At 43.4% G+C, this 14,996-nt stretch overlaps 1 protein-coding gene across 2 annotated transcripts in view; it reads right to left on the bottom strand.

Annotated features, from left to right (window-relative positions):
• Positions 1-1,041: 1,041 nt before the first annotated feature.
• PTCD2 (pentatricopeptide repeat domain 2) overlaps positions 1,042-14,996 on the bottom strand; it is a 30,074-nt gene continuing 16,119 nt past the window's right edge. For both annotated transcript variants that reach the window (XM_055421885.2, XM_088827748.1), the window contains 3 exons: positions 12,853-12,927; positions 5,488-5,601; positions 1,042-2,039 (listed from right to left, as the gene is read on the bottom strand). In XM_055421885.2, coding sequence (XP_055277860.1) covers positions 1,815-2,039; positions 5,488-5,601; positions 12,853-12,927 — 414 coding nt within the window. In that variant the 3' untranslated portion in view covers positions 1,042-1,814. The remainder of the gene's footprint in view (positions 2,040-5,487; positions 5,602-12,852; positions 12,928-14,996) is intronic.

Here is a 14,996-nt window from a genome sequence, read left to right as displayed (position 1 = left end):
ATTTTCTTTAAATGAAGCTTATACTTCATAGAGCATAGGCTATAGAAATTCTTTTGATATTTCTAAACAGGAGGAGGAACTCATGTGTTTATATAATTCTTCAATTCAGTTCAGTCGCTCAGTCGTGTCTGACTCTCCGCGACCCCATGAATCACAGCACGCCAGGCCTCCCTGTCCATCACCAACTCTGGAGTTCACTCAAACTCATGTCCACAGAGTCGGTGATGCCATCCAGCCATCTCATTCTCAGTCGTCCCCTTCTCCTTCCGCCCCCAACCTTTCCCAGCATCAGTCTTTTCCAGTGAGTATAACTCTGAATGTAGTAGTAACAGTTAACGGTTATACAGCACTTACTTTGTGCAGGCAAAATTGTTTGCTTTGCATTTATTACCTCATTCCACTCTCGCAGCACGTCTGCGGGGCGGCGCTACCATTATCCCTGTTTAGCACACAGGAGAGTGGGGGGGAGACCCTGGCCGCACGGTAGGTCGGGGAGCCCTCAATGCCTTGTCTCTGTTGAGCCCCTCCTTTCTTCTCTGAGGAGACACAGTGTGGCACAGGGGGCAGGTAGGAGACTAGGAATCTGGATTTTAATCTCGGCTCTACCTGAGACTACTTATGCCAACTTGGACGAGTCATTTCCTCGACCTGAAGGGGAAACTTAGAATATTCCTCCTGCTCTAGAACTTCTGGTTCTGTGAACAATTCTCGCCTCAGAATGACATCAAGTGAGAGTTAGCCCTGGTTTTAGAGGCAGCACTGAATAGGGAGTCTGCAGCGCTCCAGGAAGACGGCTGGGAGGTTGCAGCACCTTGGGGCCCTCAGAAAAGGCATGACCCCTCAGGGGCTGGGCTGCAAACCTTCAAGAGACAGGTCTCTACAAGGAAGCTCTGACCTGCTGTCATGACATATCTATTTAGAAAATAAAAATAAAGCATCCAAGGAGAGAAAAGAGAAAATCATTAACAAATTAATCGAACTATAGGACCAAGTATTATGACCTACATAGAAAATGAAGAATACAGAGAGCGATATGAGGTTATATTGACTTTTATTTTGAAAAGCACATAGATTGCCAATGACCAAAGTGCTAACCATCTAAATTTTGGCTTATTATCAGTTCTGAGAGTTAAATTCTGGTTTTGTTTGCCCTGCTGAGAAAAAGTTTTCTCAGGAAATTTTCAATTTCTTAATTAATTTTTGAAAAAAACTTGACCCTACTGAACCTTGAGTGAAATTTTCAAAACAGTATGCAGAGTCACATAGGCAACTGTTATTTTACAGCCGGAAAAATGAGGGCTTGGGTGTCTGGTCCAGGGTCACAGGTAACAATGACAGAAGCAGTGAGAAAATCCTGGACTGTTTTCCAGCATGGTAATGTAGGGTGTCAGACCTCCTTAATTCAGTAAGGCTATAATCTGCAAGTAATTACTCCCCTGAAAATCAGTCAGATGGCCACTTACAGTGAAATTCCTTTCTGCTACTGCTTATTGGGTTCCACTCTGGTTCTGAGAGCTGGGCTGGAGTGCACGGCCATGTGCCTTCAAGGATCGTCCGCCCTCTTCACAGAGAAGCCCCCTTCCTTCTGGAGCCGAGCTTTCCACTTCCTGTATCTAGATCTTCATGGCGGCACAAAATATGAATGTCTCAAGGCAGCATGCCAGCACTCAGTGAACTTGGAAATTTAGGGAGGAGACCAAGTGTTGATTCGTATAGTGTCCACTGGAACACAATGCCTGATCTCCTAGGAAGCCAGTGAGTCACTGAAGGCAGACCCCCTCCAACTCAGACCCACAGGAAGTTTGAACCCAGGCTTACTCAGCCCACAGGGACTGGCTGAGTGGCTGGAAGGTCCGACGGCTGACTGTCCTCTTGTTTAACAGCACTGTGTGGGACTGCCTGTCGCTGGGGGTGTGGCACAGCAGGGCATCCAAAGTGTATGCGGTGACCTGGCCATTTATGTGCAGTTTCTTGTTAAGCTCATCAAATTTGGCCAGGAGAGCGGGCACATCCTTCACTTTTTCCCTCACTTTGACCAGCTGAAAAAAAGCAAGAATATATCGTTACATCCCTGCAAGACTTCTTCCTTGTTCTTTTTATCCTCCAAGAAGCTGAGATGTAAATGTCAAAAAAAAGTATAGAGTGTGCACTTCAGTGGTAAAAATGAGGGTCCTGGGGCACACTGAGGCATGAATGAGTGAGGGGTCCCACAGGCCTCAGACGACATTCGGGTGAGTACTCGGAAAGGATGTATTAGCACAGCCCTGATAGTTCATAAAAGGGGGGTGGGTTTCAAGTGGCGCACACCACACAATGAAGCATACCAGGGAAAGGAGGTCAAGAGCGTGGAATCAAGTGTGTGCAATTTAACGGTTAGAGCAGGAGGTAGGGCCAGACGACTTAGGGCTCTCTAGCTCGTGCTAAGTTTTTTGGAATTATTCTAAAAGCCATCAGAGGGTCCAAACGAGGACGTATCTGATGTCGAGTTTAAAGGGCTGTATGGAGAAGCAGAGGTACAGGGATGTGGAGACTAATCCTGGGGTGCGCCTCATCAGGCAGGTGATGGTTTAGACTGAGCAGTGTATGGAAAAGATGGAGAAGTAGATGTAAACATTAGACATCTATTTTGGAGATTAAACTGGAAGGACGCACTGTTGAAGGGAGAGGGAGAGGGAGGCATCAGAGCTGTCTTTCCAGTTTGGGAATAACCTCAGATATGCAGATGACACTACCCTTATGGCAGAAAGTGAAGAGGAACTAAAAAAAGCCTGTTGATGAAAGTGAAAGAGGAGAGTGAAAAGGTTGGCTTGAAGCTCAACATTCAGAAAACAAAGATCATGGCATCTGGTCCCATCACTTCATGGGAAATAGATGGAAAAACAGTGGAAACAGTGTCAGACTTTATTTTTGGGGCTCCAAAATCACTGCAGATGCTGATTGCAGCCATGAAATTAAAAGACACTTACTCCTTGGAAGGAAAGTTATGACCAACCTAGATAGCATATTAAAAAGCAGAGACATTACTTTGCCAACCAAGGTCCGTCTAGTCAAGGCTATGGTTTTTCCCGTGGTCATGTATGGATGTGAGAGTTGGACTGTGAAGAAAGCTGATCGCCAAAGAATTGATGCTTTTGGACTATGGTGTTGGAGAAGACTCTTGAGAGTCCCTTGTACTGCAAGGAGATCCAACCAGTCCATTCTAACGGAGATCAATCCTGGGTGTTCATTGGAAGGACTGATGCTAAAGCTGTAACTGCAATACTTTGGCCACCTCATGCGACAAGTTGACTCACTGGAAAAGACTCTGATGCTGGGAAAGGTTGGGGGCGGGAGGAGAAGGGGACGACCGAGAATGAGATGGCTGGATGGCATCACCGACTCTGTGGACATGAGTTTGAGTGAACTCCGGGAGTTGGTGATGGACAGGGAGGCCTGGCGTGCTGTGATTCATGGGGTCGCGGAGAGTCGGACACGACTGAGCGACTGAACTGAACTGAACTGTATAAATGGGATTTAAGTCAGAAATGGGTGAAGTCAGAATGTGAAACTACCTTCTGAACAAAATCACCATTTTACTTTAGTTCTTTTTAATGATATAACAACATTCTTGATATTTAGAACTAGCTGAAAAGCTGCTGGAGTTTTAGGGATCAATTCACTTCTCAAGCAGATCCCCAAGTGGCCTCATAGCATCCAGGGGACACACTGAACCAGAGGGTGAGCTAAGTAAATCAGCCTGATGGGCTTAGAGGGGGGAAATCAGAGAAAAACCATCAGTATTTTCCAGTGTGGAGTTTGTCTTATGCTTTGAAGTAAAGTGAAGTGAAAGTTGCTCAGTCGTGTCCGACTCTTTGCAGCCCCGTGGACTCTGTGGCCCATGGGATTGTAATCCGGGCAGCATATGGATGGGCCAGGTCTAAGGGAAGGGCTGACTAACGTGAGTGCTGGTGAGAAGGCTGAGGTCGTGTCAGTGCTGCGCACACGCACATGATTGTGTTAAGACCAGCTTACATCTCTAGTTGCCCTGCTTTTCTAAACATATTCCAGAAAGGCTCAGGTAAGTCACAACCTATGAAGAGTGAAGGTCTCAAACAGATCTCTGCATTTAATCACGACCAGCTAGCTTCTCCACAGGCTTGCTCTGCCAGCCTTCAGCTGGGGGTGAGGGCGGGGACGGGGCTGGGCCGGCCGGCGTGGGGCAGAGGGGAGGCGGCTGCCACTGCTCTGCTGCCAGCCTGCGTCTCAGGTGCCAGCTGGGACCCAGCCAGGACCCAGGTGCACACGGCTGGGGAAGAGGGAGAAAAACAGGGGGAGGACCAACCAACAGGCCCCTGGATTAGTCAAAATGACATTGCCAGCATCATTAGCAACAAAGTGAGCACTGCCAATAATTTACGATTTCTTTACCGTCTCTTTCCCCCTTTTAGTTTATATATGACTAGCAATGTACAAACTACTAGTTTGAAATGACTTACAATAATTCCTCTTTCTGCACTTAAGCCACACTTTAAAACAAAAGTATGCCATTTGTTTCATTTTGCTCTCAATGTTTAGAAATTGTTTTTAATTTAATTTTATAATCTTGCAAAACAGTTATATGGTTCCATCAGTTGGTTTGTTCAGGAGCTTAGAGCTTTACTATGGTTTCATATCTGGCAGGTCTAGCACCTCTTCTTTCAGAGTCTTCCCAGCTATTCTTGCTAGTTTGCTCTTTCTACTAAACCTTAACTACAGAAAAAACCTAATTGTATTTTTATTGGAATGTTACATTATCACGTTAACTTGGGAAGGGCTGACTTTATGAGGCTGTCTCTTCCTATCTAAACACCTGCCATGTCTTTTCACTTGTTTAAGTAGGGGAGTTTTTTTTTTTTTTTTTGAGGATGAGAGATACTAGAGCCTACTGTTTGCCTGTGGGATGATTCACAGCGAAGGCGAGCAATAGAGATGATGCTCAGAAGAAGGTGACACCACTTCTGGGCTCATGCCCTGGGCGGGGTCAGAGGGGCTGGGCTCCCAGGCTCTGGAGCAGGGCCTGCAGTCACCATGGCTTCAGGAGGGAAGACCGAGTGGAGCGGGAGAGGGGCAAGGAGGTGTCAGTGTGGCAGCGGTTCTCCTGATTGCTTCTGTTGCCTCTGCGCGACAGAAAGCAAGGTCATCAACTGAGAGCAGGAGTAGGGAGAAGGAATCGGACGCTTGAGGAGAAAGGAAAAAGAAAACCAAGAAAAGAGCTGACGCCCATGAAAACAGAGTGGGGAAAGGAGCAATGCAGAAGAAACAAGTTTTCCTAGAACTTCAGAGGACATGTCGTGTTAGAGGGGAAGAGTCTTTGCACTCACACGTAGAAGTCTTACAGCAGGAACAACAGAAGTGGCCAGACGGGCCAGGCTCGGTAAGGAGGTGGCCTACAGGATTAAGGCACCAAGTGGACCTCTGAAAGAGTGTTCCTGCACCTTCACGTGATTCCTGCAGAAACCGCAGACTTACCACTTCTTCTGAGAACACATGTCTTTTCACAAATCTCGACAGATTTCCCTCTGTGGCATCCTTTAATATGTCTATTAGAGTTTTCAACATATTTGACTGGATATGGATCATAATCTGAATAAAAAGAAGAAACAAGAGAAAGGAAACTGAGCCCGTAACCAGCACGGAGAAGTGCGCCCTGTGAGAGGAGGAAACGGCACCCCACCCCTGCGTGCTTGCCTGGAGACTCCCAGGGATGGCGGAGCCTCGTGGGCTGCCGTCCATGGGGTCGCGCAGAGTCGGACACGACTGAAGCAAGTTAGCAGCAGCAGCATGAAACCTATGCTTTTCATGCTATTTCCAAATCATTTGTGTGCACAGGTTCTAAAGTGCTTTGAATGAATGCCCACCAGCCAAAAAACATGTTTTCCAATAGCTAATAAAAACACCACAGCTTCAGAACTTGTCACAAGGTAGAAATGGAGAGAACAGGGATCCTGGAGTCTGACACACTTGGGTCAGAACCCTGGCACTGGCAGTTATAGCTCAGTGACTCTTGCCAGGTGTTCGATCTGTCTTTCAATATCTTTTTTTTGTAAATGAGGAAAATAGCTTTACAGCTCACATTTTGTGTTATTGTGAACATTAAACATCAACACACAGGAGGGCCTCAATAAACGTTACTATTAGTTTCTTCCTCCTATTTCCTCTGGAGTCAGAGAATATGACAATCTCATAAGACTGGCTCTGGGGCAAAAGATACCTTTACCTTTTTCATTTTTTTGGTTAGGAAATTGCAAGCATAGAGATTGTTCAAGTATAAAGTAGAAGCTGATTAAAGTCTTAATGAGGCCCTCCTATTTACATTATAGTTATCAAACTGGGTACTGTACTTGGCTTTCAAAATGATATCACTAACTGCTTTCCATCATATACAATTAACATACCGGAAAAGAAGAACGCATTTCCGCTGCACCCCATTACCAATGTTCATTGGTATAATTTGAAGAATAAAGTTTAAAAAAAATGAGAATAATTCAGACTTCACCAACTAATGTTAACCAATGCATAGCAATCCATCATATAAATAACGCATCAAATAGAGCAATACCATCTTTATCAAAAATGTTCAGATATTTAAAAAAATTATAACTTTCTTAGACTTGACTCCCATAAGTGAAATTATAAAAAGGTATAAACAATTTTAAAGCTCTCTATCTTTAGAAAAGAGATTTTCTGGAAGAGATGTTCCATTTTTATACAAAACTAGCTAAATTTTCTTACTAATCCATTTTATAATATTGTATGCTTGCTGAGCATACAATCAGGATGAGTTATCTTTGGTTCTATGGAACAGAATGAAGACCCCAAGTAGCCTAACTCCAAAGGACCTGATCTAAGTTTAGTGTTCAGAACAGAGGCAGAATTCTTTGTCAGGAACGAACACTCCATGGGTTTCTCAAAGTCAAGTGGAAGCACTGAATGCCTTTAGTCCAGACTGTATTTTCAAGGATCTCTGTACAACCAGCAGCGTGGGAAGACAGTGTTTAATGCAAAGCTGAGGGCAGGTATACTTACTGCCCATTTTAAGAGATTTGAGTTTTCCAAGTTCATGGTTCCTCTCTTAAACTATAAACCCCTGTCTGTGCAAGAGACGTATGGACCTCTTCATGTTGCTCTGTGGGAACTGGGCTCAAGAAACTGATGCAAAAATGCTCATCCTCTGGCCGCTGCTCTTGCTGTAAGTAGTAAACCATCCTTCATCTCTTGGTGTCTCGTGTTCTGTATCAGCATCCTGGAAACTGTGGCAGGTGGACTTATTAGCTTGGAAGTGGAGTAAAATCTTCAAGTCAATAGTTCTTAAACAGTTTTGTTAATAAAAACCAATCCCAATTTGGTTAGCAGTGGTCTGTCATGTCAAAGGCAAGAACAAGTCTGTCTTGTTGATGCTACATCTGCAGTGCTTGGCACCGAGCAAACCCTCAATAAGAAATGAGAAAGGGAGTGTAGGTCCCCAAGCAATTTGCAAGGGTAAACCTCCTGGAGCTCATGCTAGAAACTTATCAGTGATACGCATCTGGAAGATTTCAGCTCTTCTTTCCCAGCTTCTCTCTTGCCTCCAGCAGCTCTCTCTGATTCAATAGGGATTTCAAGAATGAGGTTCAGTACCTTCAACTGTATTGAAGGGCAACCTAGATGAGGCGGTTACTGATGAAAGGCAAAGAGAAAATTTAAAGCTCGGAGCTTGTCTCAAACTGAAGTCTCAGGGTACAATTAGAAAAGCTAAATCAGGGGGCAGTGCTTTGCTTTCATCTTACAGATTTCAAACAAAAGGCTAGGAAAACTGAATTAGCAAGGAGCAGGGGGAATTTTGATTAAGCAAAACTACTCAAAGAACAGTTTCTGCCCCTCTGATTTTGAGGCCTCAAGAAATGTTAACAAGTCACTGGACACCTTTGACCAAAAAGGGAACAGAGGTCTTGAACATGCAGAAATCTGCATTTCTTTTTTCTTTTCAAGTTTGCTACATTTGAAGTAGAACACTACAGTGTGGTAGAGATTGCTAATTTTCTAACCAGTATCCATTTTCATTTTTTTCTTGGATAACTGATGCCGTCATGTATAGAACTCAAAAACTGTATTTCTCAGGTTTGTGTGCAACTCGATGTGGCCATGGGAGGAAGCTCTTGCTGGTAGCATGTTAGTCTGAGTTGTTGGTGAGACATTTGGGAAGGCACTAGGATAACTGCTTTACAGTAAGGGACCAACTTCTCTGTCCTCCTGCATCCTCCTGCTTCTTGCTGGAGTAGATGGAATGGACGGGAGTCATGTGCTTAGGACAGTGATGTCGAAATACAGAAAGAGGCCAGGTCCCTGATGACATTATGGAATGTCATACCAGACCTACAGCGACCACCTCTGGTTTTCTACTTGGAAGAAAAGGATAGCATCTTATGTTATCTTTAGAGCCTGCCTTGCTTCCAATCAAATGTGATTCTTAAACATATTAAGTGAGATGATGCCACAAAGGGTTTTATAAGACATTATAGTAAGTCCTGCCTCCTTTCCTACTTGGGCAGCCTAGGAAACTTCCCATCTGAGCTAGGACTTTAGGGTGGCCTTCGTGAGTAGAGAAACAAACACTGAAACATTCACTTGTGTTCAGTTCAGTCGCTCAGTCGCGTCCGACTCTCCGCGACCCCATGAATCACAGCACGCCAGGCCTCCCTGTCCATCACCAACTCCCGGAGTTCACTCAAACTCATGTCCACAGAGTCGGTGATGCCATCCAGCCATCTCATTCTCAGTCGTCCCCTTCTCCTCCCGCCCCCAACCTTTCCTAGCATCAGAGTCTTTTCCAGTGAGTCAACTCGTCGCATGAGGTGGCCAAAGTATTGCAGTTTCAGCTTTAGCATCAGTCCTTCCAATGAACACCCAGGATTGATCTCCTTTAGAATGGACTGGTTGGATCTCCTTGCAGTACAAGGGACTCTCAAGAGTCTTCTCCAACACCACAGTTCAAAAGAATCAATTCTTCGGCGATCAGCTTTCTTCACAGTCCAACTCTCACATCCATACATGACCACGGGAAAAACCATAGCCTTGACTAGACGGACCTTTGTTGGCAAAGTAATGTCTCTGCTTGTGTTAGATAAATGATAAAAGCAGTAAAACTGACCCCTTGGAAATTCCCCTGCAGAGTAATTCAGTTCCAAAATGGGTGTAGATTTCTACAGAAATGATTAGAATTCAAATAAAATTGGTGGAAAACTCCCCTTTGTTGGCCTCTGATACTTTCAGACATATTTGGAAGTGAAAAGCAGTCCTCTGACACTGAGCACCAATGCTCCAGAGCGGGGCTACGGTTCTTTTGGGATCAATGAGTTTAAATTCAGACGGAAGGTCAGGGTTAGCAAGCATGTGCCTCGGTGAGATCACGTGTTCCATCAGTTCCATGTGAAACGAGCATGAGCTGGGAAATGGGAAACTAGGTCCTCTGGGCTGTAGCAGCAGCAGGAGCAATTTCAATGAAAAGAAAATTAGGTTGAAGAGGAAAAATTAGGTAAATTCAAATTCCAACTGGCAGCAAGAAAAGATTTTAGTCTAAGGCATGAATTTTTAAAGATCAGGGAAAAAAAACAACTTCATTTATTTCTGCTGATACTGACTGAACAGACCCTCTATTCAGCCTGCTTGTCAGGTTTCCATTTCTGAATAATTAACAAATTGCCCTTAAGGATTCTAAGTAGATGACTCAGCCTTGGAAAAGCTAGGGCTCAATAAATTATTTTTTAAAGACCCGCTCTAATAGCAGAGACCCAAAATCTGAAAGATTTCTAAACATGAGAATGGCAACCATCTCTTTTTCACCATCCCCAAGAAGAGGAAGCAGGCTTATATTGAAATAGAAATTTACAAAGGACATTTGGAAGAATTGCCTGAGAATTTTTAAACAAGAAGACTCTCTTTAAGTTTCTGGACAGCAGATAATACCATGACCCAGTTCATGGAGGGGATAATTCATATTCAAGATCAATTCAAGGTTTCTTGGCACATTTATTGGCTGTCTCCCCTGCCCCCTAGTTCCCCCAGGAGGAGCTGCTGTGCTGCCCTGGCTGACGATCGCACTCCGTACCATGCTCTGGATTTCTGTTCCGACTGAGATGGACACTTTAGCTCTTGGCAGACTCATGTTTTATTTCTACCACGCCTTTCTCATTTGGGGGAAAAAAATCATTACTAGAGTCTTATAACAACTGTGAGAGCAAGCCAAGGATTGAACAGATGAGGAATGTAAATTCAAGGCCATGGAATATGTGTACCAACCGCAGATTCATTTCTTAAAATCCAGTCCTGTGTTCCCTTCCTTATGCAGGAGGAGCAGTTAGCTCCAATTCTAGACAAAAGGCACAGAGTGCTAATCTCTGTAGGTCTGGAGTGATGGGGAAACCCTACACTTTTTAGTCAAACAGATTTGTTTAATTAGCTGCAAGAAGAACGTAGGTAACGTCCTTACCCTGTAAATCTTCACTTTCCACATGTATAATATGGAGAAATACTGTTCTAACAATGTTCTATAAAGTAAAGCAATAGATATAAGTACCTAGCATGGTACCTTAGCTAAAATAAACAAAAATTCTGCCAAGCTCACTCCCTTCCATTTCTCACCAACTCTTAATGATATCCCCACACTAACTTCAACTCTAGGAAAAGCTACTAACGATCCAAGTAAACCTTCTCTCTCACACTCCGCTGGGTTTCTCTCCCACCTGATGCAGTGAACCACTCGGGGTCCCAGCAGTTCTGAGGCTCTCCAGTCATGAGATGAGTGCATCTGAGAGCAGGCACTCTCTCTCAGAAGTAGGTTTGTACTTAGAGACCCAGAGCCATTCACATCTGGTAGTAAGCAGAGAAGAAAAAAAAAAATCACATATATGTCTGCTGAAAGATCTGGCTTCTTAGTCTGTTGGGCTTGTTGGCTCAAATGACCTGGGATTTCAGACTCTGGACCTTTGCCATCTTGGACTCCCAGATCTGCTTCAGCTGAGAGCTTCACAGGCTGGTCCGCAGTTTCTGCTCCGGTGCCGTCTGGGGCCAGGGCCTGCCTGCAGGTGACAGCATGTTGGGCTGTCAGCACTCGGGTTTTGACACCCTGGTGCTACTCCTTCCTTGCCTTTTTCTGCCGTTTCTTCTACTTCACCATTGATGCCTTGTGAACTCACTTCTGGGACCTCTTTCTCCCTTTCTTATGATGTTCATCCGTTTATATCAGATCCATTACCGGGTTTTATAGCTGAGCTCTTAACTGAGTGTTGACACTCATCGCTGCTCAGGGCTCATGCCCTTTGCCAACCACAAGATCTCTGTTCGGGCATTTTTCTCATATTTAGTCTCTTCCCTTCTAAACCACTTCTTTCTCTCTTTTCCAGGCAGGTTCTCTGCTATCACTGTCTCCATCTTTCTGGTTCCCTAGGTTCATCTTTCCCTTCTGTGTAAGCATTCTGAAAAGTAAATATGAGGTCAGATATACGGTCTTCTTATCTCAGACTTCTTGCTGGAACTTGTTACCCAAAGTTTACCATAAAGGCTTATCTAGTCTTTTTCTTGAAAGTCATCTGGGCACGGGCCTGGCAGTGACATTTGAGGGTAATTATGAGCAGAACTAAAAGCATGAAAGCTTCGAGTTCTGCCCAATTCCTATCCATAGGTCCTAGGATTCGTTACAAATAAATAATCCTTTTTATTTAACATATTTCATTTTAAACAAATACTACTAGTATTAGCAAACATCACTGAACACTGATTACATGCCAGGCACTAACTGTGCTGTGCTAATTACTCTATATGCATTATTTATTCAATTCTCATAATGAAAGAAGGTATTATTACTAGTGTTATTTTGGACAAAAGGAAAAATGGGGTCCATAGAGGTTAAGTACCTTTGACTAAGGAATCAGAGCTAGTAGGAGAACTAACAAACTAACCTGCAAACTAGAACCCTCAGCAGAATTAATCTCCCAACAGAGATGCCCTTTCCCCTCCATCCCTCCAGCCCACAGCCATCCTGCTTCTGATCGCTACTCAGCATCTCTCTCCTCCCCAGGCTTTAGCTCATGCTGGCTGGCCCTTCCCTCCCCAGCCTGGAATACCACTCTGGCTAGGACCTGCTATCCCAGCTCATGGCATATTTGTGTTCACACATTTCTGTTCTTCTGACAATGTTTTCCTCATCTTGGTCCCTTGATGTTTCAGGAGACTGTAAGTTCTAGGGGCTTTCTTTTCAACTCTCCACAACACAAATGTAGTCAGCATATAAGCAGGGCCTCAACAGGGCCTGGCTGAGTGCGTGCTGTGTGTGTCTTTAATGACAGGAGAGTCTCTTAGTCTTTTCATTGCCCTAAGAAGGTGAGGATGACTTACTGGGTAGACAGGCCACGGCAGGTTGGCAAAGTAAGAATGAGAATAGCAAGCATTTATTGAGTGTTTACCAGATTAGACACTTTACGCACTGTGGGTATACTGGCTCCATGAGTCGGGTACCATGGATAGGAGGTAGTCAGCGTGCAGGCTTTTATTAGTCTCAGTGAAGCGACTGCAGAGCCCAACCCTGTCTCTAAATCGACAGCCTTCTGTAGTGCTGTTACACCTGAAGCATTTAGCCACCTCTTCTGATGAGCATGTCTGCATTTCCCACCTATTTCTAAACAACTGGAAGCTCGTGTTGACTCCTCTCCCAGGGCTCTACTATAACTTTCACACAGTGATTGAAAAATGAATAGAATGAATAAAGACCTTGGAGATCAAAAGTCATTTGTTGTACGTAGAGAAAAAACATCCCTTTTATTACATTTCAAGCCTTACTTTAACCATAAAGAAGTTACTTACATTTAGATTAGTGCAGATTATGCTTTCTGGGTTCATGATTTGAGAAAAAATGGATATAGCTTTTGCCACCTGGTTCTAGAAGGAAGAAAAACAAGTCAGATCCTCAAATCATATAAACATTACTCTGCTGTAATAAAGATGGTTTAAAGGTGTCAAGACAGTCCTATCCATGGTGCCCCAGGGTTTTGAAGTCCACAGAGAAACGAATGTTTTCTAGTAATCAAAAATGAACATTCTGTAAAATGTTTCCTACTGTGGCATATTTCTTTATGTTTTAACAACCTGCCTGAGTTCCAGTTTTTAGGATGGAGGCATAAGGTTGGCATGTCCCCTCTCTCATTGGAATGAGGTCTCAAAAAAAAAAAAAGCAAGTTTGAGAAACAGAAATGCCAACCCATTTTTGGCCTAATTAGAACATAGCAGAAACCTCAAACCAAAGAAGAGGTTTGCATTGCCAAAAACTTGAAGATGGAGCTTGAGTGAGCTCTGGACGGAGCAGTGTGAGGAGGACATGGCTGCATGTCTCGGAAGAAGTGCAGGGTTGTCCTCAAAAGTGAGGGCACAGCCTGAAGTACTCACTTTCTCTTTACAATGGTGGTCGGAGAGTTTAGGGCTAGTAACGAGATCTTTGAATCCTTTTGATGGCAGATGTGAGGCTAATTAAGAATTTACACAGATCAGTGGAATAAGATAGAAAACCCAGAAAATAAACCCATGCACCTGTGGGTACCTTATTTTTGACAAAGGAGGCAAGAATATACAATGGGGTAAAGACAGCCTCTTCAATAAATGGTGCTAGGAAAACCAGACAGCTACATGTAAAAGAATGACCTAACACCATACACAAAGATAAACTCAAAATGGATTAAAGACCTAAATGTAAGACCAGAAACTATAAAAACTCATAGAGGAAAACACAGGCAGGATACTCAATGACATAAATCAAAGCAAGATCCTCATGACCCACCTCCTAGAAATAAAAACAAGTAAACCAGTGGGACCTGATTAAACTTAAAAGCTTTTGCATGGCAAAGGTAACTATAAGCAAGGTGAAAAGACAACCCTCAGAATGGGAGAAAATAATAGCAAATAAAACAACTGACAAAGGATTAATTTCCAAAATATACAAGCAGCTCATACAACTCAATACCAGAAAAACAACCCAATCAAAAAGTGGGAAAAAGACTTAAACAGACTTTCTCCAAAAAAGACATACAGATGGCTAATAAACACATGAAAAGATGCTCAACATCGCTCATTATTAGAGAAATGCAAATCAAAATTACAATGAGATATCACTTCACACCGGTCAGAATGGCCCTCATCAAAAAGTCTACAAACAATAAATGCTGGAGAGGGTGTGGAGAAAAGGGAACATTCTTGCACTGTTGGTGGGAATATAAATTGATACAGCCACTATGGAAGACGGTATGGAGATTCCTTAAAAAACTAGGAATAAAACCACCGTATGACCCAGCAATCCCACTCCTAGGCATATACTCTGAGGAAACCAAAATAGAAAAAGACACATGTACCCCAATGTTCACTGCAGCACTATTTACAATAGCTAGAACATGGAAGCAACCTAGATGTCCATCAACAGATGAATGGATAAAGAAATTGTATAGATACACAATGGAATATCACTCAGTCATAAGAAGGAACCCATTTGCGTCAGTTCTAATGAGGTGAATGAACCTAGAACCTATTATATAGAATGAAGTGAGTCAGAAAGAGAAAGATAAGTACCATAGTCTAACACATTCATACGGAATCTAGAAAAATGGTCCTGAAGAATTTACTTACAAGGCAGCAATGGACAAACAGACATAGAGAATAGACTTATGGACATGGGGAGAGGGGAGGAGAGGGTGAGATGTATGCAAAGAGTAACATGGAAACTCATATTACCATATGTAAAATAGATGGCCAATGGGAATTTGCTGTATGGCTCAGGAAACTCAAACAGGGGCTCTGTATTAACCTAGAGGGGTGGGATGGGGCGGGAGATGGGAGGAAGCTTCAAAAGGGAGGGGATATATGTATACCTGTGGCTGATTCATGTTGATGTCTGACAGAAAACAGCAAAATTCTGTAAAGCAATTATCCTTCAGTAAAAAATAGATTAATTTAAAAAAAGAAAG

Source organism: Moschus berezovskii, chromosome 18, assembly GCF_049115385.1.
Source record: "Moschus berezovskii isolate FMDL1 chromosome 18, NW_MosBer_1.0, whole genome shotgun sequence".
Taxonomy (NCBI): Eukaryota; Metazoa; Chordata; class Mammalia; order Artiodactyla; family Moschidae; genus Moschus; species Moschus berezovskii.
The sequence above is the reverse complement of the archived record's forward strand: the minus strand, read 5'-3'. Positions and strand labels throughout refer to the sequence as shown.